General features: G+C 37.6%; 1 protein-coding gene across 1 annotated transcript; it reads right to left on the reverse strand.

Moving 5' to 3' along the window:
• On the reverse strand, nt 1-25,308 carry LOC128623508 (protein mono-ADP-ribosyltransferase PARP12). Its single transcript, XM_053650606.1, has 12 exons — nt 24,862-25,308; nt 22,691-22,826; nt 8,876-9,281; nt 7,174-7,224; nt 6,908-7,034; nt 4,602-4,758; nt 3,834-3,954; nt 2,935-3,031; nt 2,759-2,837; nt 1,508-1,638; nt 1,241-1,392; nt 1-630 (listed from the first exon to the last, which is right to left on the reverse strand). The coding sequence occupies exons 1-12, from the start codon at nt 25,140-25,142 to the stop codon at nt 149-151; spliced, it is 2,220 nt and encodes a 739-aa protein (XP_053506581.1). The 5' UTR covers nt 25,143-25,308; the 3' UTR covers nt 1-148.
• Between the last annotated feature and the right edge of the window lie 145 nt (nt 25,309-25,453).

The following is a 25,453-nucleotide window of genomic DNA, read 5'->3' on the forward strand; positions in this document are numbered from 1 at the left end:
TATATAAATAACACAAACTAATTATGGAAGTAATTTTGGAGGACATTTTGCTAAAAAGGGTTCATTTCCCCTATGTATGGAGACTTTTGGGACACTCTGCAGAACACAGGCCTGTAAGTTCACATTTAATCTCATCTTTGCCATGTCCTCAGCAGATAACGCAGGAGGCGTCTGTTTTGGATGGCTGAGGGGTGGAAGGAGTGGAGTATGAATATGATGAAGAATATGACGACGTAGCAGGTCGGGGTCGATATACTGGAGTTGCTGCCTGAACTCTAGGAGCAGGGCTGGGTTGATATGTCGAAGTTGAAGCAGCGAAAGCCGCTCTGTTTACAGAAGGATTTGACCTGTAATATGGGGATGATGACTGACTCGTCTCTCTATACATAATGAGATACTCTGGATAGATCTGATGCTTCTCAAACACTACGAATATGGACGGGTTGTGGACATCATCCACGCAGCTGTCGTAAAAGACGGTGTCTCCTCCATCTTTGGACGGGGGGCGAGTGTAGCTGGAGTGGCCGGCGGTGTAGTCACCCACTAGGACACGGCAAACGAACATGCAGCGAGATGTGGAGTCTCCGGTGTAGTTGTGGGAGTACTTGGCGTCCCTGGCAAAGTAACTCCCTGTAACAAGAGCAGGTATTTAAAATACAGCTATTGAATTAGTATTTTACGAATTAAATGCAATTATGCTATATCAAAGCACAAATTTCTCCTTAACCTCATTTTCTGTTCATTCAACATGGCCAGCGACCATGGTTTTGATTTTAAAGTGATAAAACAGCATGTGATCCAGCACATCCAACTATTCCGCGTTTCATTCCCGTTTAATTGACGATTTTGAGTTGTCGAATTTAATAAAATAATTTTGATTTGATGAGCTCTTATTTAAAAAAAAAATAAATATATATATATATATATATATATATATATATATATATATATATATATATATATCAATAAATAATAATAAAAATAAAAAATAAAATGCACTGGCAGTTTGAAGGATAAGCCGATCAAGCAGTCGTATAGCTCACTTTAATTTAACTCATAACTTTATATATATATATATATATATTTAAAAAAAATTTGGTCATGCAATTATGAAAAGCACTTAATTGCACTCATGGCCTAAACATAAGCTCTGTGGTTATGTTTTTTTTTTTTTTTTTTTAAATGGTGTATAATGGCTCAGTGTAATGTTCTAATAAAGTAATAAACAATAACAAAACACCTTTCCCATAGGCTGTGCCGTGAGTGCCACAGATTCTCCAGTCAAAGTTATTGTGGCAGATGGCTTCTGTGTGTTTAGAGTCCGTCCCATGAAACAGCTGTTTCTCTGCAACGTTCTTCCCTGGGTTGTTCTTTTTCATATGATCTTTCTGCCTGTAAATGAATAATACGAATACTAATAATAATAATAATAATAATAAACGATTCTAGTTTTATGAATTTTATCGCATGTACAAAAATGAGTAAATCGGAGGGTTTATGTACATACCACTGAAACACTTCCCAAAGGGCCCGGTTTTGTATCCGCTCGATCTGTTGAATGCTGAAACCATGCATAGTGGCGTTGAAAAGGCGCTCGATTGCACTGTACTCACTTGAATCGCTCTGCAGCTTTAATCTCTGCGAGAAATCACAGATGACGAATTACACGTTAAAAAAGCAACTGTAATTCATTGTTTTTTTTTCTTTTGTGGCGGGGAATGAAATACGTTTAATTCAAACACTACTGATGATGTCACAGTTGCACCTCTTACTGTTAAAGGAGTTATACTGTATACACAAGTATTTGCTTTAGTTCAATCAACATACAGACATATTAGTGTGTTAAACCTATGACTGACTAGCACCATCGTTGACAGTAGACTTGACTGTTTTGAGGAGGTGGACATACGTCACTCATCACAGTCGCTAACAAAAGATGAACACGGAGTCGTCCATGTTTTTCCCCCCTACTCTGTGGCTTGAATGCATGTAGATCGAAAATGTATTTTTTCATGAATATTCACACACTCCCCAAACCGCACACCACCCTTTAATCGTTTACATGGACAACAGTATTACGATATCGACCCGATACTCTGATTAAGAAACTAGCATGTAAACAGCGATTTTTAATGACCTGAATCCGATTAAAGTCATACTCGAAGTAAACACGAATGGAATTAAGACGTGTGGAGTATTTCCTGTTTTAGTCGCATTATCGACGTGCGTTACAGACACGTACGCACCTTAATCACACTGTTAACATCGTGTGGGAGTTTTCGCCGCATTGTGCGACAGGACACGTACACACACGGCAGCGCTCGACCGTTTTACGGCAAACAGGAGAGCACGGCTGCGTCCCAAACCGCGTACTTGACTATTATATAGTAGGAGAAATACATGTATACAGTAGGCGAAATACATGTGTTTCGGCTCCTATATAGTAGGTAAGTACGCGGTTTCGGACGCAGCCCACGAACTGCACTTGAATCTTTCGTAAAATTAAAAATGAAACACCCAGAACCGTGTACGGTGGGGACGTAATGACGTGTGCCGTTAATATAACCATGTTCTATAACATGTAAAACGGGAACATGAAAGGAATATTCTAAACGCGACTCATGTAAACACCTCAATCAGAATATTGTCTCATTCAGAATAAGCTCAGTAATTAGATTCCTGCTGTCCATGTAAACGTAGTCAGTGTCAGCGCTGTTAACAGCTCTAACATTTTCTAAACAGATCAACGTTCATGTACCTTGTAACCGATCTCGGGTGTCAGCGCTCTGTTCCAGTGGCTCGGCAGTGTTTTCATCTGGATGCTGGGAGCCGGTTTGCTGAGAACAAAAACAAAAAGTTCCTTATGTTGCGTCAGTGTTTTGGTCCGCACACTTCAAATCAGGAAAGGAAAACAGCAGATTGCGTTCTTCTTACGTTGTTCTGATTATTTGAACATCTGCTGCCGACACAAACACAGGTCGACGCCTCACAAGCTTTTTGGTCCCGTAGCGCTTGTTTGTCTGTATCATATCTGAAGTTAGAAACATTATTATTAATTATTAGTTACCATTTTATCCGTGCATGTAAAACAAATCCACACACTACAGTATATTGAAGAATCCAATCCTATAATACATTTTTAGTCTGTGTGGCGACAGGCCGGCGCACAAGACGCCAAGATCGCTCCTCCCGCGACTGCCGCTGTGGTGCTGAAGAGACAGCTCCGCTTCAACACCACCAATGTTTTGGACAGCCGGAGAGCGCGTGGCTGCGGGGCGGGGCCGCTGACACACACGGCTGGTGGATGATAAGCGGCGCGGTAAAATTCCACCGTCCGGCATCCGAGGGGAGAGTATAAAAGGGCGATCGTCCGCTCGCAAAGGGACAGAAGGCTCTAATCCGTGTTGTGTTTTTTCAGACGAGACCGACGCGATCGGAGACTCCGCCCCCTGACTTCACCTGCGGCGCTGCCTGACGAAAAAAAGGGATCCCCGCTACTCGGGAGAACCCCCGCACGACACCGGCAGCCCCGCGACGACTGAGCACTTCATCTCACGGTCACACTTTTGCACACACACACACACACACACACACACACACTCTCACGGACGTTGTAAATAAAATTCCCCACGTGTTCACCCGAAGCAGCCTCCTATGTGTCTGTGCTCTGCCCACCGCTGACTAAATTCCCTACATCTGGTAATGTCAACCTCGTACCTCTTTAAAATATTAACGTGATACAAAGAGCTATAATAGTGTGTGATTTACTACACAGCTTACATGTAAAGAGCATTCAAACAACAGTGTGTGAGAACGACGGAATAAGGAAGTACCTTGGAAGCTGAGTGTGTACACCTGTGAGCCAGCCATGAACTCCACCTCTGCTTTGTTGTCCTGAGAAAATTTCTGCTCCAAGTCCTCGCTGGTGATGGAAGCTGTGTTGTGACCTCCGCCCTGAATGACAAATAAGTACTGTGTGATGAAAATAAACACTATGAACAACTACAGACGTAAGTCAGCATCGGCTTAGAAGAATTTGAATGAAACCTAACCTGTTTGTTTCTATCATGAACAGAAAGGCAAACTTCATTAAAAAAAAGAAAAAAAGAAAAAAGAAATAAAATAATCCTAATCTACAGACCAACTCACAGTGATCCAGTGCTGTTGCTGCATGAGCATTCCTAAAAGCATGAAACAGGCCCAGGTAGCAGATAATACACTTATGTTGACCTGACTTGATATGACATTATTATTATTATTATTATTATTATTATTTTATTATTCATCCAGAAAGATTTACAACATTAAAATAACATTGGGGAAGGAATGGGATGAGACATCCAATATGATTTCAGTATACTTTCAGCAAGTATTACATGAAAATCTTAAGAGTTGTTTTAGTCTTCAGTATTTTTTTTTAAAAAAACTTTCTAGACATATAGTTTTATCCCATTTGGGTCTGTTCTACACAGACCCGAAGTATGCTACACGGATTAAATGGACCCAGGTTTAAAATAACTTTTTTTTTTGGTGACATTTTGCTCAGTACATCTGGTATATCCAAAATATAATGTTGGATGTGACCTGATGCTGTTACTTACTGACGATGCATACTGGATCCAGTTGCCGTACTCATCCTCCCAGTGCCACGCCCAATTGGTGGTGAGGATGTAGTTGGGTTGGATCGCTGAGGACACCGTCGAGAGACGGCGCACGATGCTATAGCCACGGGTCATCGTATCGAAGCAGACTCCAGAGCTTTAAACACACAAGACATGCAGAATAATAGTTTTTGATAATCAACCCATTAGTGGTTTCTTAAATATCTAGTGTTGATTGTATTTGCATGAATTTGTTGAAGGAAGCCAGCTAGGTGTACTTTAGTAGTCTGAAAATATTTCAAAGAAGAAAGGTTCTCGACTAGGCTGGAAAAAGTCTTTTGCTTAACCCTTCTATTATGATGGAACAAAAGTTACATCCATTGTTATGGGTCAAAATGACTCCCACAGTTTAAATACAAACAAAAACAGCAAATAACAGCTTAAAACAGGAAACGGAGACAAGCCATAAGAAGAAATATTTGCATGCAAGTTCTCGACCCTAAATGAGGAAAGTAGAAAAAAAATTCAGAGGAGAAATAGAGAGATTAACCAGTTTTTCAGACATCTCAAATGTGGAAATGGGACAAATTTGACCAATAACATAATAGAAGGGTTAAACAGAACATTTTTTCAAGAACGTTCATTTAACTGTTTTTGTTTTTAAATCATTGTAATTCTGAGCGATCTTGTCCATTGTTTTCATCATAAATACGCTGCACTGTGGTGTAGTGAAGTCCGTTGCACGAGTGCATCTGACACCATTACAGCCACGTCATTCACATGGGTGCATTTTAAGAATCGGTGATTCATAAATAGTCCAAACCGCTTATCCTACACAGGGTCATGGGGAACGTGGAGCCTATACCAGGGAACTTGGGGCACAAGGTGGGGGAAACCCTGGACGGGGTGCCAACCCATCTCACACGCATTACGGACAATTTGGAACTACCAACACATGTCTTTGGACTAGGGGAGGAAACCCCCAAAGCAAAGGGAGAACATGCAAACTCCACGTACACCGAATTGAACCCCCAACCCCAAATGTGCGAGGCAAGCGTGCTAACCACTAAGCTACAGCGCCACCGATAAATACAGCTTAAAAAACACTGAAGACGAAAAAGTCATTTGGGTATAGCTGGTAACTGTAACGTCCTCATTTGCAAGTCGCTTTGAATAAAACGAATAAATGTAAATGTTTGATGTTTGTTGCTGTTGTTTATCAGCACTCAAATGCAATAATAAAATAGCCTAAAAATAGCGATGTCCCGAATCAATTTTTGTTTTAACTACGGAAAAGCCGACTAGTCGGCTGCTGTTTAGAATTACTGGTCGACTAGTAAAAATCAATAGTCGTACAACACCTACGGCCTATGTAGATTCTACTAGTGCTTTCATTCTATATGTATATTTACACTCACCAACTACTTTATTAGGAACACCTGCTCATTCATGCAATTATATAATCAGCTGATCATGTGGTTGCAGAGCAATGCATAAAATCACGCAGATAAAGGTCAAGAGCTTCAGTTAATGTTTACATCAAGCACTGAAAGACCTGGAAAGACCTTTGTAATGTCGCAGTCTAAAACTGGATTTAAAGAGAAGCAAATTAGTAAATGAATCACATGTAAATGAATCATACGTAAATGAATCACATGAAAATGAATCATACGTAAATGAATCACATGAAAATGAATCACTTGAATATGAATCACATGAAAATGGATCTCATGAAGATGAATCACATGTAAATGCATCACATGTAAATGAATCACATGAAAATGTATCACTTGAATATGAATCACATGAAAATGAATCTCATGAAAATGAATCACATGTAAATGCATCACATGTAAATGAATTACATGTAAATGAACCATATGAAAATGAATAAATAAATTAAAGACAATATTTACATCAAGCACCAGAATGGAGGGGAAAAAAAAAAACTCAGCAAATGATTGGCTGACTGAGCAGGTGTACAGGTGTTCCTAATAAAGTGTTCTGTGAGAGTATTTGGTAATACAAAGTTATATCATAAGTTGTTGTTGTTGTTGTTTACTTAGTCAATATTAATGTGTATTATACTGGTTACATTCATGAAATGTTGTTAAAAAGACTATCCATATAAAGTGTTACCCTGAAATTGTTACCAATCCACTACTTTCCTAATAACAGCCATCTTAAATAGCCAATGCTATTATAAAACCACTGGCACAAATGAAGAACGGTAGTCAGTTTGCAAATCCTGTAGGAAAATCTGTAGTCTCCTTATTTTCAACACTTCAAAGTATAAAGCATATTACCTGTGTGTTTTAGCTGGGTCGCAGTAATCTTTCTCTATGCCCTCATTGTCATCAAGAGCTACCCAGCCGAGTTCCTCCTTCACCTCCCATTTATAGGGTACTTTGGAGTGCTCCCTAAAACATTTATCTGCAAAACACATTTTTAATTCAGTGAGTTTATATTACATGAGTTTACATTAAAAAAAACAAAAACCGACATCCAGTAAACTCTGGTAATCATCAAAACCATTCGAGTGAAAAAAGCTTGTAACGGACTGTAGTCTTACCTCCGTTTCTGCAGTGTCCTTTGACAAAGAACAGACAGATCTCCTTTTTCTCTGAGGAAACACAATATAACAAATTTCCAGTAAACCGTTAATCTCCATATTCTGGTGAATGTCCCGGTCAGAAAGCCTCTAAGCAGATTCCACTCCACGCTAGGTGTTAGAACAAGCTCATGAGCAGAAGAATAACCCTATATTCGTTAACATAGGGACGATTCATCTCGGTCTCAGCAATATGACCCTAATGTGAATCTAGAAAGATATCTGTCTAGACAAACGTATCACCTGACCATTTGTGTGGTCACACCTGTAATAACATCAATAATGTGAGAACGGAAAGTGATCTCTTCGACCGTTATCCTTAATTTTACGTTTAGAGCGATACTTCATTTACATTACGGAGGGAAAAACTGTATAAAATGTCTGAGCTGATACTGTTCGAGGTTCAGTTTGACTCTGATGAACCTGAAGTGCTTGGTGTACTTTTTTTTTGTCACTGCTACGCTGCAATAAAGTTAATCCCTGTGATCTTCGACACCCTCATCACTCTTTTCTGACACGTCTTACAAAACTACAGACGAGTGACGAATTGAAGGAATAAGTGGGGAGTGATGAGTCCAGATAAGCAATTAACAATGGCATCTGCTTTTAGATCCATGAGGAAGACATCAATAAATAGGATTGTACACCTCGTGAGCTTTCCTTTGATTATATATCTCATTCATATATATATATATATATATATATATATATATATATATATATGAGAATATGAGAGAGAGAGTTTAGGGGTGTGCATACTTATGCAACCATATTATTGTAAATTGTTTTAATCACCCCCCCCGCCCAAAATGATTCTTATTGTTTTTCACTTTAATGAATAGGTTACAATATCACAATAAAGGGGAAAAAGGTTCTGATTTAACTTAGTTTCATTTTTTTTACATCACAAGAACCTGCCATTTTAACAGGGGTGTGTAGACTTTTAATATCCATCGTATACACACGAATGACTGTATTTCGGATTGGGACAGGCTGTTCTCTGTTTTGGTACGGGTGCTGTTTTTCTCACTCCCTCAGAACAGGTGTCTGACTGGGAGGCTTAGTTGCTTATCACACTAACCTTATCCTTATCCAACACTCCACTCTGGAAGGAAGAAAGAGGGAGTTGTGTTAATTTGGATAAACAACTATAATGTGTTTCTTTATCAGAGCCATCCAATGAAAGCAGCTGTATGCAAATGTGTATTTTTCTAATGTGAGCTTGAAGCAGACTTATTAGGAAGCGGTAATGCCTGGTCTTACGGTATATAATATTTTGCACTTACGGTATAATATTTTATTGTTTTATTACGTTTTGACCTTTGTAGCTTTATAGCTTTTCGAGCGTCCTGTCTTATTGTATCTTCTGCTTGCTTTAATAATTCTACTATTATTGACTGTGAATGGTCTGTTAATAATAATAATGCCTTTATTATTACAGTTATATAATAGTTATAGTGCTGTACATGGTAGTTTTAGTTAGGCTTTATACAGGGTGTCAGAATAGTCAGGAACCAGTGAGAGTAAAACTACATATACTTAATTTTATATTTAGTTCCTGAGTTTTCGGTCAGCTTGTAGATAAACTTGACTTATCCGAGGGGATTCATGAGAACAGTACCCTCCACAGATCCTGTAATCTGGTAAACACACTGCAAATTACCTTGAGAGTATTGCGAATTCTTGGGAGTTGAGCCTCTGTTGGTCCTGGGACCTCCACTACCTGTAGCATTAGCATCAGCCGATGTCTGTTTCTGCCAGTTGCCATTTCTGGTGGGTCTCTGGCCACTGTTCTCTTGAACTCTGCCACCATTTTGAGGTGATCTGACTTTAGCCATTAACCGTAAGGCCTCGATGTTCGAATATGTGGTCTTCATGGATGTCATGAGCTCAGCGGGAACACCTCTGTCCTGCAACGTTTTCAGAGGATGGGGCTCATAGAAATCATGTGCTCGTGGACACTGACATGGGCCTCTCAGGTACTTCTCGCAAATGTGCAGCCGCTTGCAGTTGTCACCATCCTCGCATCGCCCATACAGGCCCGTGCCATTGTTGTAAGAATGGCACACCTGTCAGAGTCAGAAATAAAAATGCCACAGTTACTGTGGCTTTCTAAGTCATTAGCAGGTAAAAGTACAGTCAAACATTTATTAATGGTTTTAAAAAAATAGATGAGAGCTACAATCTAAACATAAATTATATGAAATCAGTTCGGATACAAAATTAGTTGTTGGCTTCAGCTGATGCCAAACAACAGCTTGAACAGGTCAATGGGCCCTTTTCACAAAACAACAGCATGTAGACGCAGGGCAAAATGATTTACAGGAAGCCTTACAGACCTTTACTTAGCACAGAAACACTTTTTAAAAATGTTAGAAAGATTTTTCACCTCATCTTTGTCAACACTACAGAGACTAAACTTCGAAGTTCTGACATTTGTAAACACTGTAGAGACTAAACTTCAAAGTTCTGCTGTTTGTAAACACTGCAGAGACTAAACTTCAAAGTTCTGACGTTTGTAAACACTACAGAGACTAAACTTCAAAGTTCTGCTGTTTGTAAACACTGCAGAGACTAAACTTCAAAGTTCTGACTTTGTAAACACTGCAGAGACTAAACTTCAAAGTTCTGACTTTGTAAACACTAAAGAGACTAAACTTCAAAGTTCTGCTGTTTGTAAACACTGCAGAGACTAAACTTCAAAGTTCTGACTTTGTAAACACTACAGAGACTAAACTTCAAAGTTCTGCTGTTTGTAAACACTGCAGAGACTAAACTTCAAAGTTCTGCTGTTTGTAAACACTGCAGAGACTAAACTTCAAAGTTCTGACTTTGTAAACACTACAGAGACTAAACTTCAAAGTTCTGCTGTTTGTAAACACTGCAGAGACTAAACTTCAAAGTTCTGACTTTGTAAACACTGCAGAGACTAAACTTCAAAGTTCTGACTTTGTAAACACTAAAGAGACTAAACTTCAAAGTTCTGACTTTGTAAACACTAGAGACTAAACTTCAAAGTTCTGACGTTTGTAAACACTACAGAGACTAAACTTCAAAGTTCTGTTGTTTGTAAACACTGCAGAGACTAAACTTCAAAGTTCTGACATTTGTAAACACTGCAGAGACTAAACTTCAAAGTTCTGACATTTGTAAACACTACAGAGACTAAACTTCAAAGTTCTGACATTTGTAAACACTACAGAGACTAAACTTCAAAGTTCTGCCATTTGTAAACACTGCAGAGACTAAACTTCAAAGTTCTGCTGTTTGTAAACACTGCAGAGACTAAACTTCAAAGTTCTGACGTTTGTAAACACTACAGAGACTAAACTTCAAAGTTCTGTTGTTTGTAAACACTGCAGAGAGTAAACTTCAAAGTTCTGACATTTGTAAACACTGCAGAGACTAAACTTCAAAGTTCTGCTGTTTGTAAACACTACAGAGACTAAACTTCAAAGTTCTGCCATTCGTAAACACTGTAGAGACTAAACTTCAAAGTTCTGACGTTTGTAAACACTACAGAGACTAAACTTCAAAGTTCTGCCATTCGTAAACACTGTAGAGACTAAACTTCAAAGTTCTGACGTTTGTAAACACTACAGAGACTAAACTTCAAAGTTCTGCTGTTTGTAAACACTGTAGAGACTAAACTTCAAAGTTCTGCTGTTTGTAAACACTGCAGAGACTAAACTTCAAAGTTCTGACTTTGTAAACACTACAGAGACTAAACTTCAAAGTTCTGCTGTTTGTAAACACTGCAGAGAGTAAACTTCAAAGTTCTGACTTTGTAAACACTGCAGAGACTAAACTTCAAAATTCTGCTGTTTGTAAACACTGCAGAGACTAAACTTCAAAGTTCTGCTGTTTATAAACACTACAGAGACTAAACTTCAAAGTTCTGACATTTGTAAACACTACAGAGACTAAACTTCAAAGTTCTGCTGTTTGTAAACACTGCAGAGACTAAACTTCAAAGTTCTGACTTTGTAAACACTGCAGAGACTAAACTTCAAAGTTCTGACATTTGTAAACACTGCAGAGACTAAACTTCAAAGTTCTGCTGTTTGTAAACACTGCAGAGACTAAACTTCAAAGTTCTGACGTTTGTAAACACTACAGAGACTAAACTTCAAAGTTCTGTTGTTTGTAAACACTGCAGAGACTAAACTTCAAAGTTCTGACATTTGTAAACACTGCAGAGACTAAACTTCAAAGTTCTGACATTTGTAAACACTGCAGAGACTAAACTTCAAAGTTCTGACATTTGTAAACACTACAGAGACTAAACTTCAAAGTTCTGCCATTTGTAAACACTGCAGAGACTAAACTTCAAAGTTCTGCTGTTTGTAAACACTGCAGAGACTAAACTTCAAAGTTCTGACGTTTGTAAACACTACAGAGACTAAACTTCAAAGTTCTGTTGTTTGTAAACACTGCAGAGAGTAAACTTCAAAGTTCTGACATTTGTAAACACTGCAGAGACTAAACTTCAAAGTTCTGCTGTTTGTAAACACTACAGAGACTAAACTTCAAAGTTCTGCCATTCGTAAACACTACAGAGACTAAACTTCAAAGTTCTGACGTTTGTAAACACTACAGAGACTAAACTTCAAAGTTCTGCCATTCGTAAACACTGTAGAGACTAAACTTCAAAGTTCTGACGTTTGTAAACACTACAGAGACTAAACTTCAAAGTTCTGCTGTTTGTAAACACTGCAGAGACTAAACTTCAAAGTTCTGCCATTTGTAAACACTGCAGAGACTAAACTTCAAAGTTCTGCTGTTTGTAAACACTGCAGAGACTAAACTTCAAAGTTCTGCTGTTTGTAAACACTACAGAGACTAAACTTCAAAGTTCTGACATTTGTAAACACTACAGAGACTAAACTTCAAAGTTCTGCTGTTTGTAAACACTGCAGAGACTAAACTTCAAAGTTCTGACGTTTGTAAACACTACAGAGACTAAACTTCAAAGTTCTGTTGTTTGTAAACACTGCAGAGACTAAACTTCAAAGTTCTGCCATTCGTAAACACTGTAGAGACTAAACTTCAAAGTTCTGATGTTTGTAAACACTACAGAGACTAAACTTCAAAGTTCTGATGTTTGTAAACACTACAGAGACTAAACTTCAAAGTTCTGATGTTTGTAAACACTGCAGAGACTAAACTTCAAAGTTCTGCTGTTTGTAAACACTACAGAGACTAAACTTCAAAGTTCTGACATTTGTAAACACTACAGAGACTAAACTTCAAAGTTCTGCTGTTTGTAAACACTGCAGAGACTAAACTTCAAAGTTCTGACGTTTGTAAACACTACAGAGACTAAACTTCAAAGTTCTGCTGTTTGTAAACACTACAGAGACTAAACTTCAAAGTTCTGCCATTCGTAAACACTGTAGAGACTAAACTTCAAAGTTCTGATGTTTGTAAACACTACAGAGACTAAACTTCAAAGTTCTGATGTTTGTAAACACTACAGAGACTAAACTTCAAAGTTCTGATGTTTGTAAACACTACAGAGACTAAACTTCAAAGTTCTGACATTTGTAAACACTACAGAGACTAAACTTCAAAGTTCTGACATTTGTAAACACTACAGAGACTAAACTTCAAAGTTCTGCCATTTGTAAACACTGCAGAGACTAAACTTCAAAGTTCTGCTGTTTGTAAACACTGCAGAGACTAAACTTCAAAGTTCTGACGTTTGTAAACACTACAGAGACTAAACTTCAAAGTTCTGTTGTTTGTAAACACTGCAGAGAGTAAACTTCAAAGTTCTGACATTTGTAAACACTGCAGAGACTAAACTTCAAAGTTCTGCTGTTTGTAAACACTACAGAGACTAAACTTCAAAGTTCTGCCATTCGTAAACACTGTAGAGACTAAACTTCAAAGTTCTGACGTTTGTAAACACTACAGAGACTAAACTTCAAAGTTCTGCTGTTTGTAAACACTGCAGAGACTAAACTTCAAAGTTCTGCCATTTGTAAACACTGCAGAGACTAAACTTCAAAGTTCTGCTGTTTGTAAACACTGTAGAGACTAAACTTCAAAGTTCTGCTGTTTGTAAACACTGCAGAGACTAAACTTCAAAGTTCTGACGTTTGTAAACACTACAGAGACTAAACTTCAAAGTTCTGTTGTTTGTAAACACTGCAGAGAGTAAACTTCAAAGTTCTGACATTTGTAAACACTGCAGAGACTAAACTTCAAAGTTCTGCTGTTTGTAAACACTACAGAGACTAAACTTCAAAGTTCTGCCATTCGTAAACACTGTAGAGACTAAACTTCAAAGTTCTGACGTTTGTAAACACTACAGAGACTAAACTTCAAAGTTCTGCCATTTGTAAACACTGCAGAGACTAAACTTCAAAGTTCTGACTTTGTAAACACTGTAGACTAAACTTCAAAGTTCTGACTTTGTAAACACTACAGAGACTAAACTTCAAAGTTCTGCTGTTTGTAAACACTGTAGAGACTAAACTATAAAAGTTCTGCTGTTTGTAAACACTACAGAGACTCAACTTCAAAGTTCTGCTGTTTGTAAACACTGCAGAGACTAAACTATAAAAGTTCTGACGTTTGTAAACACTACAGAGACTAAACTTCAAAGTTCTGTTGTTTGTAAACACTGCAGAGACTAAACTTCAAAGTTCTGACATTTGTAAACACTACAGAGACTAAACTTCAAAGTTCTGACTTTGTAAACACTAGAGACTAAACTTCAAAGTTCTGCTGTTTGTAAACACTACAGAGACTAAACTTCAAAGTTCTGCCATTCGTAAACACTGTAGAGACTAAACTTCAAAGTTCTGACGTTTGTAAACACTACAGAGACTAAACTTCAAAGTTCTGCTGTTTGTAAACACTGCAGAGACTAAACTTCAAAGTTCTGCCATTTGTAAACACTGCAGAGACTAAACTTCAAAGTTCTGACTTTGTAAACACTACAGAGACTAAACTTCAAAGTTCTGCCATTTGTAAACACTGCAGAGACTAAACTTCAAAGTTCTGCTGTTTGTAAACACTACAGAGACTAAACTTCAAAGTTCTGCTGTTTGTAAACACTGCAGAGACTAAACTTCAAAGTTCTGCCATTTGTAAACACTGCAGAGACTAAACTTCAAAGTTCTGACTTTGTAAACACTACAGAGACTAAACTTCAAAGTTCTGCCATTTGTAAACACTGCAGAGACTAAACTTCAAAGTTCTGCTGTTTGTAAACACTACAGAGACTCAACTTCAAAGTTCTGCTGTTTGTAAACACTGTAGAGACTAAACTATAAAAGTTCTGACGTTTGTAAACACTACAGAGACTAAACTTCAAAGTTCTGTTGTTTGTAAACACTGCAGAGACTAAACTTCAAAGTTCTGCTGTTTGTAAACACTACAGAGACTAAACTTCAAAGTTCTGCTGTTTGTAAACACTGTAGAGACTAAACTTCAAAGTTCTGACTTTGTAAACACTAGAGACTAAACTTCAAAGTTCTGCTGTTTGTAAACACTGCAGAGACTAAACTTCACAGTTCTGCTGTTTGTAAACACTGTAGAGACTAAACTATAAAAGTTCTGACGTTTGTAAACACTGCAGAGACTAAACTTCAAAGTTCTGCTGTTTGTAAACACTGCAGAGACTAAACTTCAAAGTTCTGCTGTTTGTAAACACTGCAGAGACTAAACTTCACAGTTCTGCTGTTTGTAAACACTGTAGAGACTAAACTATAAAAGTTCTGACGTTTGTAAACACTACAGAGACTAAACTTCAAAGTTCTGACTTTGTAAACACTGCAGAGACTAAACTTCAAAGTTCTGACTTTGTAAACACTGCAGAGACTAAACTTCAAAGTTCTGACATTTGTAAACACTGCAGAGACTAAACTTCAAAGTTCTGACATTTGTAAACACTACAGAGACTAAACTTCAAAGTTCTGACATTTGTAAACACTACAGAGACTAAACTTCAAAGTTCTGACGTTTGTAAACACTACAGAGACTAAACTTCAAAGTTCTGCCATTCGTAAACACTGTAGAGACTAAACTTCAAAGTTCTGACGTTTGTAAACACTACAGAGACTAAACTTCAAAGTTCTGCTGTTTGTAAACACTGTAGAGACTAAACTTCAAAGTTCTGCTGTTTGTAAACACTGCAGAGACTAAACTTCAAAGTTCTGACTTTGTAAACACTACAGAGACTAAACTTCAAAGTTCTGCTGTTTGTAAACACTGCAGAGAGTAAACTTCAAAGTTCTGACTTTGTAAACACTGCAGAGACTAAACTTCAAAATTTCTGCCATTTGTAAACACTGCAGAGACTAAACTTCAAAGTTCTGCTGTTTGTAAACACTGCAGAGACTAAACTTCAAAGTTCTGCTGTTTGTAAACACTACAGAGACTAAACTTCAAAGTTCTGACATTTGTAAACACTGCAGAGACTAAACTTCAAAGTTCTGCTGTTTGTAAACACTGCAGAGACTAAACTTCAAAGTTCTGCTGTTTGTAAACACTACAGAGACTAAACTTCAAAGTTCTGACATTTGTAAACACTACAGAGACTAAACTTCAAAGTTCTGCTGTTTGTAAACACTGCAGAGACTAAACTTCAAAGTTCTGACGTTTGTAAACACTACAGAGACTAAACTTCAAAGTTCTGTTGTTTGTAAACACTGCAGAGACTAAACTTCAAAGTTCTGACATTTGTAAACACTGCAGAGACTAAACTTCAAAGTTCTGCTGTTTGTAAACACTACAGAGACTAAACTTCAAAGTTCTGCCATTCGTAAACACTGTAGAGACTAAACTTCAAAGTTCTGATGTTTGTAAACACTACAGAGACTAAACTTCAAAGTTCTGATGTTTGTAAACACTACAGAGACTAAACTTCAAAGTTCTGATGTTTGTAAACACTACAGAGACTAAACTTCAAAGTTCTGACATTTGTAAACACTACAGAGACTAAACTTCAAAGTTCTGACATTTGTAAACACTACAGAGACTAAACTTCAAAGTTCTGCCATTTGTAAACACTGCAGAGACTAAACTTCAAAGTTCTGCTGTTTGTAAACACTGCAGAGACTAAACTTCAAAGTTCTGACGTTTGTAAACACTACAGAGACTAAACTTCAAAGTTCTGTTGTTTGTAAACACTGCAGAGAGTAAACTTCAAAGTTCTGACATTTGTAAACACTGCAGAGACTAAACTTCAAAGTTCTGCTGTTTGTAAACACTACAGAGACTAAACTTCAAAGTTCTGCCATTCGTAAACACTGTAGAGACTAAACTTCAAAGTTCTGACGTTTGTAAACACTACAGAGACTAAACTTCAAAGTTCTGCTGTTTGTAAACACTGCAGAGACTAAACTTCAAAGTTCTGCCATTTGTAAACACTGCAGAGACTAAACTTCAAAGTTCTGCTGTTTGTAAACACTGTAGAGACTAAACTTCAAAGTTCTGCTGTTTGTAAACACTGCAGAGACTAAACTTCAAAGTTCTGACGTTTGTAAACACTACAGAGACTAAACTTCAAAGTTCTGTTGTTTGTAAACACTGCAGAGAGTAAACTTCAAAGTTCTGACATTTGTAAACACTGCAGAGACTAAACTTCAAAGTTCTGCTGTTTGTAAACACTACAGAGACTAAACTTCAAAGTTCTGCCATTCGTAAACACTGTAGAGACTAAACTTCAAAGTTCTGACGTTTGTAAACACTACAGAGACTAAACTTCAAAGTTCTGCCATTTGTAAACACTGCAGAGACTAAACTTCAAAGTTCTGACTTTGTAAACACTGTAGACTAAACTTCAAAGTTCTGACTTTGTAAACACTACAGAGACTAAACTTCAAAGTTCTGCTGTTTGTAAACACTGTAGAGACTAAACTATAAAAGTTCTGCTGTTTGTAAACACTACAGAGACTCAACTTCAAAGTTCTGCTGTTTGTAAACACTGCAGAGACTAAACTATAAAAGTTCTGACGTTTGTAAACACTACAGAGACTAAACTTCAAAGTTCTGTTGTTTGTAAACACTGCAGAGACTAAACTTCAAAGTTCTGACATTTGTAAACACTACAGAGACTAAACTTCAAAGTTCTGACTTTGTAAACACTAGAGACTAAACTTCAAAGTTCTGCTGTTTGTAAACACTACAGAGACTAAACTTCAAAGTTCTGCCATTCGTAAACACTGTAGAGACTAAACTTCAAAGTTCTGACGTTTGTAAACACTACAGAGACTAAACTTCAAAGTTCTGCTGTTTGTAAACACTGCAGAGACTAAACTTCAAAGTTCTGCCATTTGTAAACACTGCAGAGACTAAACTTCAAAGTTCTGACTTTGTAAACACTACAGAGACTAAACTTCAAAGTTCTGCCATTTGTAAACACTGCAGAGACTAAACTTCAAAGTTCTGCTGTTTGTAAACACTACAGAGACTAAACTTCAAAGTTCTGCTGTTTGTAAACACTGCAGAGACTAAACTTCAAAGTTCTGCCATTTGTAAACACTGCAGAGACTAAACTTCAAAGTTCTGACTTTGTAAACACTACAGAGACTAAACTTCAAAGTTCTGCCATTTGTAAACACTGCAGAGACTAAACTTCAAAGTTCTGCTGTTTGTAAACACTACAGAGACTCAACTTCAAAGTTCTGCTGTTTGTAAACACTGTAGAGACTAAACTATAAAAGTTCTGACGTTTGTAAACACTACAGAGACTAAACTTCAAAGTTCTGTTGTTTGTAAACACTGCAGAGACTAAACTTCAAAGTTCTGCTGTTTGTAAACACTACAGAGACTAAACTTCAAAGTTCTGCTGTTTGTAAACACTGTAGAGACTAAACTTCAAAGTTCTGACTTTGTAAACACTAGAGACTAAACTTCAAAGTTCTGACTTTGTAAACACTAGAGACTAAACTTCAAAGTTCTGACATTTGTAAACACTACAGAGACTAAACTTCAAAGTTCTGCCATTTGTAAACACTGCAGAGACTAAACTTCAAAGTTCTGCTGTTTGTAAACACTACAGAGACTAAACTTCAAAGTTCTGCCATTCGTAAACACTGTAGAGACTAAACTTCAAAGTTTTGACGTTTGTAAACACTACAGAGACTAAACTTCAAAGTTCTGCTGTTTGTAAACACTGCAGAGACTAAACTTCAAAGTTCTGCCATTTGTAAACACTGCAGAGACTAAACTTCAAAGTTCTGACTTTGTAAACACTACAGAGACTAAACTTCAAAGTTCTGCCATTTGTAAACACTGCAGAGACTAAACTTCAAAGTTCTGACTTTGTAAACACTACAGAGACTAAACTTCAAAGTTCTGCCATTTGTAAACACTGCAGAGACTAAACTTCAAAGTTCTGCTGTTTGTAAACACTACAGAGACTCAACTTCAAAGTTCTGCTGTTTGTAAACACTGTAGAGACTAAACTATAAAAGTTCTGACGTTTGTAAACACTACAGAGACTAAACTTCAAAGTTCTGTTGTTTGTAAACACTGCAGAGACTAAACTTCAAAGTTCTGCTGTTTGTAAACACTACAGAGACTAAACTTCAAAGTTCTGCTGTTTGTAAACACTGTAGAGACTAAACTTCAAAGTTCTGACTTTGTAAACACTAGAGACTAAACTTCAAAGTTCTGCTGTTTGTAAACACTGCAGAGACTAAACTTCACAGTTCTGCTGTTTGTAAACACTGTAGAGACTAAACTATAAAAGTTCTGACGTTTGTAAACACTGCAGAGACTAAACTTCAAAGTTCTGCTGTTTGTAAACACTGCAGAGACTAAACTTCAAAGTTCTGCTGTTTGTAAACACTGCAGAGACTAAACTTCAAAGTTCTGCCATTCGTAAACACTGTAGAGACTAAACTTCAAAGTTCTGACGTTTGTAAACACTACAGAGACTAAACTTCAAAGTTCTGCTGTTTGTAAACACTGCAGAGACTAAACTTCAAAGTTCTGCCATTTGTAAACACTGCAGAGACTAAACTTCAAAGTTCTGCCATTTGTAAACACTGCAGAGACTAAACTTCAAAGTTCTGCTGTTTGTAAACACTGCAGAGACTAAACTTCAAAGTTCTGCCATTCGTAAACACTGTAGAGACTAAACTTCAAAGTTCTGACATTTGTAAACACTACAGAGACTAAACTTCAAAGTTCTGCCATTTGTAAACACTGCAGAGACTAAACTTCAAAGTTCTGCTGTTTGTAAACACTGCAGAGACTAAACTTCAAAGTTCTGACGTTTGTAAACACTACAGAGACTAAACTTCAAAGTTCTGACGTTTGTAAACACTACAGAGACTAAACTTCAAAGTTCTGTTGTTTGTAAACACTGCAGAGAGTAAACTTCAAAGTTCTGACGTTTGTAAACACTACAGAGACTAAACTTCAAAGTTCTGTTGTTTGTAAACACTGCAGAGACTAAACTTCAAAGTTCTGACATTTGTAAACACTGCAGAGACTAAACTTCAAAGTTCTGACATTTGTAAACACTACAGAGACTAAACTTCAAAGTTCTGACATTTGTAAACACTACAGAGACTAAACTTCAAAGTTCTGCCATTTGTAAACACTACAGAGACTAAACTTCAAAGTTCTGCTGTTTGTAAACACTGTAGAGACTAAACTTCAAAGTTCTGCTGTTTGTAAACACTGCAGAGACTAAACTTCAAAGTTCTGCTGTTTGTAAACACTGTAGAGACTAAACTATAAAAGTTCTGACGTTTGTAAACACTGCAGAGACTAAACTTCAAAGTTCTGACTTTGTAAACACTGTAGACTAAACTTCAAAGTTCTGACTTTGTAAACACTACAGAGACTAAACTTCAAAGTTCTGCTGTTTGTAAACACTACAGAGACTAAACTTCAAAGTTCTGCTGTTTGTAAACACTGTAGAGACTAAACTATAAAAGTTCTGCTGTTTGTAAACACTACAGAGACTCAACTTCAAAGTTCTGCTGTTTGTAAACACTGCAGAGACTAAACTATAAAAGTTCTGATGTTTGTAAACACTACAGAGACTAAACTTCAAAGTTCTGTTGTTTGTAAACACTACAGAGACTAAACTTCAAAGTTCTGACATTTGTAAACACTACAGAGACTAAACTTCAAAGTTCTGACTTTGTAAACACTAGAGACTAAACTTCAAAGTTCTGCTGTTTGTAAACACTACAGAGACTAAACTTCAAAGTTCTGCCATTCGTAAACACTGTAGAGACTAAACTTCAAAGTTCTGACGTTTGTAAACACTACAGAGACTAAACTTCAAAGTTCTGCTGTTTGTAAACACTGCAGAGACTAAACTTCAAAGTTCTGCCATTTGTAAACACTGCAGAGACTAAACTTCAAAGTTCTGACTTTGTAAACACTACAGAGACTAAACTTCAAAGTTCTGCCATTTGTAAACACTGCAGAGACTAAACTTCAAAGTTCTGCTGTTTGTAAACACTACAGAGACTCAACTTCAAAGTTCTGTTGTTTGTAAACACTGCAGAGACTAAACTTCAAAGTTCTGCTGTTTGTAAACACTACAGAGACTAAACTTCAAAGTTCTGCTGTTTGTAAACACTGTAGAGACTAAACTTCAAAGTTCTGACTTTGTAAACACTAGAGACTAAACTTCAAAGTTCTGCTGTTTGTAAACACTGCAGAGACTAAACTTCACAGTTCTGCTGTTTGTAAACACTGTAGAGACTAAACTATAAAAGTTCTGACGTTTGTAAACACTGCAGAGACTAAACTTCAAAGTTCTGCTGTTTGTAAACACTGCAGAGACTAAACTTCAAAGTTCTGCTGTTTGTAAACACTGCAGAGACTAAACTTCAAAGTTCTGCTGTTTGTAAACACTGCAGAGACTAAACTTCACAGTTCTGCTGTTTGTAAACACTGTAGAGACTAAACTATAAAAGTTCTGACGTTTGTAAACACTACAGAGACTAAACTTCAAAGTTCTGACTTTGTAAACACTGCAGAGACTAAACTTCAAAGTTCTGACATTTGTAAACACTGTAGAGACTAAACTTCAAAGTTCTGACTTTGTAAACACTACAGAGACTAAACTTCAAAGTTCTGCTGTTTGTAAACACTGTAGAGACTAAACTTCAAAGTTCTGCTGTTTGTAAACACTACAGAGACTAAACTTCAAAGTTCTGACTTTGTAAACACTACAGAGACTAAACTTCAAAGTTCCGCCATTTGTAAACACTACAGAGACTAAACTTCAAAGTTCTGCTGTTTGTAAACACTACAGAGACTAAACTTCAAAATTCTGCTGTTTGTAAACACTGCAGAGACTAAACTTCAAAGTTCTGCTGTTTGTAAACACTGCAGAGACTAAACGTCATAGTTCGGACATTTGTAAACACTACAGAGTCTAAACTTCAAAGTTCTATAGTCCAGAATCATTGGAGAACTCTAGCAACAAATAACTCCAAGCTGAGTAATGGATATTAGTACACATTTCAGTTCATCTCCATTAATAGCTTTATTATATGAAACAACTGTAGATGCATGAAAGGATGAGTAACACCTTTATAATGGATATATTCATTTCGCTAATGTGAGCTAGCTGTAATTATAGTTATTTGAGAGCTGAGTTAAGGTGATAGTCAGAGCTAGATGCCATTAGCTGATGAGGTGGATTGAAGAGCCACACAAACTTGAGCTGAAACTCTGCTGGTTGACTTGAGAGTCTGTCAGAGCTACAAAAAAAATGCCATCTTAGCAATTGCAAATAGCGTGAATATAGTCAAATTTATCTAGTAATTGCTATTATATTGCAATAAACCAAATATAAGATTACTAACTCGATTTCTAGACATTTGTTCTAATTTAAAAAAAAAAAAAATTGAAATGTTGCTAGTTCCCAGAAACAAATGCAAAAAATGAGCAAAATTATCAGTCTATAGAACAAGACTATTTAAAACTTAAAATTTGTTGTTATTGCTTTTTTAAATGGTTAGAATAGGCTTAATAAGCTTATATTTCGCTCATTCTAATCTTATAATAGGAAATATTTGTTAAACGTATTTCCACTTGGAAAGATGTCATTTTTTTTTGCAGTGTAGCGAACCATTTGTACTGACCGCAGTTGCAGCTTATTGCCCCCTGAACTCATCTGCAAATCACAGTTTTTCTATAACACTTCTCATAAACGGTGTTCATCTAGGCCATTGTTATTGCTGCAGTGGCAGTAAAGTTCCCCATCGTAGGCTACTTCTATCAGCAGAAACCTTGACGTGTGAAAAGGGCCCATTACCTATTCAACTTGAATGAAAGTTGTGAATTAATTAGCTGCTGTTGTTAGCAAAAATCAACTCAATCGTACTTAAACCACATTCATTTTCATCTTTTATGACTGAGGACTGTGTTTCACAAAAAAAAAAAAAAGACCTCAAATGGCTTCCAAGTCACAATAAACTGCCCACTATGAGTTAAACAGAATGGTATGATTTATTATTATTATTATTTATTTATTTTTTACTGGAGGTAGGATGCTGTTGTCACTCTGGAGTAGTAAGACACAGAGCTCTCTCCTGTCCAGCTGACTCAGGCCATGTATCTGAAGGACTCTGGCGTTTTGCTCCGTCTGCAGGTCATGACTAAAACGGCATCCTCGTCTGCAGGGCAAAAGAAGTCATTTTCAAACTAGCCACTAAATAACTGCAATATGTAGTTTAAGCATAAGGTTATGTGTGCAAAAGCAAGTACAAGAGCATAAAAAAAAACATTAAAAAAACCCCCAAAATGATATTAATCACCAACAAGATAGCATGTTTTGTCTGTTTTGTTTTTGCCTAGAAGCTACAGGATGCAAGTTTTTGGAGGATTTTTCTACCCTCTCTACTAGGTCTAAATAGTAATGACACCAATGGTCTCGGGACATACTATTTAGTACCATAGCGTGCAGGATGGGATGCAGACCATGTATTCGCAACTTGCGGTATTCCAGAAGTGTTATGAGAATGAGATTAGACTTTATTGTGCACATCAGCGTGACCGCCACATTTACCGAGTACCACAGGAAAGAGCGTATAGAAAACAAAACTATCATCCCCGGTTGCTTTCATTTTATTATTATGTTTTCAATCGGTGTTCTCCATGTATGTATTTTGTTTTCTTATTTGTTCATTCTCAAACCAGACAGTGTTAGCAGGTTAGCTAAAATCTCGACCAGGGGACACAAAAGACACGGCTCAGTCAAGCACAGGGCTTGAATCAGGTGGAAACCCCAACACCATCCCCTGTGTGTGTGATAGCAGAGCCCAGCTCATTGGTAGAGATTGTGTTATGGAAAGGAAGAACCACGTAGCTGCATGTTTTCACAGGTCCAAAGGTCACTCATTGGAAGGTGGTGTAAATGACTCGGAGCACTGGAAAACACACCCAGCAAAGGAACTGCGAGGTGTGCGTGCGACAGAACAATTAGTAATCAGCTTGCAAACAGTGTGACGCTGATATATAATAAGACCTGGCAACCTAAAGTAGGAGACCAGCTAGGGACTCAAGCTAGTATCCATAGTGTTACATCTCAAAATACACACAAAAATGTAGATGATAATAGATGATAGGAATCGATCATCAGCTTTACTGGGCAGGCTACTTATAGCTGTACAGTATATAGGCCAAAAATTTATGGACACTTGACCTTGAATATGTGCTTGTTGAACATCACATTCCAGAGTTAAGACCCCTTTGCTGCTATTACAGCCTGCGAAGTCTTTCCACTAGATCTTAGAAGAGGAAGAAGCCTTTATTACGTCACGTACACATTACCATGCCGTGAAATAATTTTCTTCGGATATCCCAGCAGGGTCAGCCATGATACAGCGCCCCTGGAGCAGACAGGGTTAACAACACCCTTGCTCAAGGGTCCAACAATGGCAGCGCTGTAGGTTCAAGCCTTTCTGAACGTTCTGATCAGTCACCCAGAACCTTAACCGTTGAGCCACCACATGGCTATGGAGATTTGGGTTATTTCAGCGACAAGAGCATTACCGGAGATGCAATCGGTTGTTCAATGTGGCTGAGGTCAGTTCTCAGTGCAGGACACTTCAAATCTTCCACTCCAGCCTTGGCAAACCATGTCTTCATAGAGTTCGCTTTCCATGTCATGCTGGAACAGGCTTGCACGGCTTAGTTCCAGCGAAGTAAAACTCTAGAAAGACATTCTAGACAATCCCGTGCTTCCAACTTTAGCGAAGGATGTTATGATTAGGCCCACATACTATACGGGTGTGAATATCATCATACTTTCGGCCATATTATGTATTACACAGAGGTCTGCCGTGTACAAAGCAATAAGATATGGTTGTTGTTTTTGTTTTTTTTGGAAATGTATTTCACCTCCAAAAAAAATAAAAATACAATAAATAAACCTGAAAAAAAAAAAAGGCTTTTTCACTTACAGGACTGTCTACAAGTCTGAACCCAACCACCTAGCAACACATTCTCTTCAGTATAGACTATTTAACAACAATACAGACAAGACAAGCTCTTGAAAGCTATCTGTTATGATATAATTGTTATTGTTCATACAGTCCAATGATTATTCTGAGAGCAAGACACAACTTTTACAGCAATGTTGTTTACAGCAAACCGTCCATGTATCCTGAGTTTCTGAACCACAGATTCGCCTTCTAGCTGCTCGCTTACCTTCCTCTTCCGTACTGACAGTCACCCAATAGGAAAAACTTGCACAGGTGTAAATTCATACACCCGTTACAGTTCTTCGCCCTGCACAGCTTCACTCCGGTTTTGGCCATGATCATTTTCTGTCCGTTTACTAAAACCGTCGCGAGAGATTCGTTTCCTTCAAGAACGTTGTCGATGTAGAAATCGTTTCTAAAGCCGGAAATCAAGTCATCATAAAGCATAACGCCGTCATTCGCACATATCAGTTTCACTACAGATTCAGAAGTCATCATCGTGGACATCGTGTCAGGACCAGGTCGACACCACTGCTTCTTCTCCCGAGTGGAAACAAGCCACGACGACGATGTTTACTTTCCAGATAGGTCACGACTCTTGATGATTGGAAAACGAAACTTAACATTGCCGCTGTTGCCATGTTGGAGAAAAAACCCCCGTGTTCATAAACATAAACATAAACATAAACATTATTATTATATATCCATCCATCCATCTTCTATACCGCTTATCCTTTTTAGGGTCACGGGGAAACCTGGAGCCTATCCCGGGGAGCATGGCGGGGTACACCCTGGACAGGGTGCCAGTCCATTGCAGG

The sequence above is a fragment of the Ictalurus furcatus genome, chromosome 19, assembly GCF_023375685.1.
Source record: "Ictalurus furcatus strain D&B chromosome 19, Billie_1.0, whole genome shotgun sequence".
NCBI lineage: Eukaryota > Metazoa > Chordata > Actinopteri > Siluriformes > Ictaluridae > Ictalurus > Ictalurus furcatus.

What these genes read in the sequence shown, in the direction of transcription:
- LOC128623508 (XM_053650606.1), bottom strand. Translation starts at nt 25,142, where the DNA reads ATGTCCACGATGATGACTTCTGAATCTGTAGTGAAACTGATATGTGCG. An exon ending in GAATTCGCAATACTCTCAAG is followed by an intron (nt 7,225 to 8,875) that starts GTAATTTGCAGT and finishes GTGTTTCCTCAG; the next exon opens with AGAAAAAGGAGATCTGTCTG. An exon ending in GACCCAGCTAAAACACACAG is followed by an intron (nt 4,759 to 6,907) that starts GTAATATGCTTT and finishes GTGTGTTTAAAG; the next exon opens with CTCTGGAGTCTGCTTCGATA.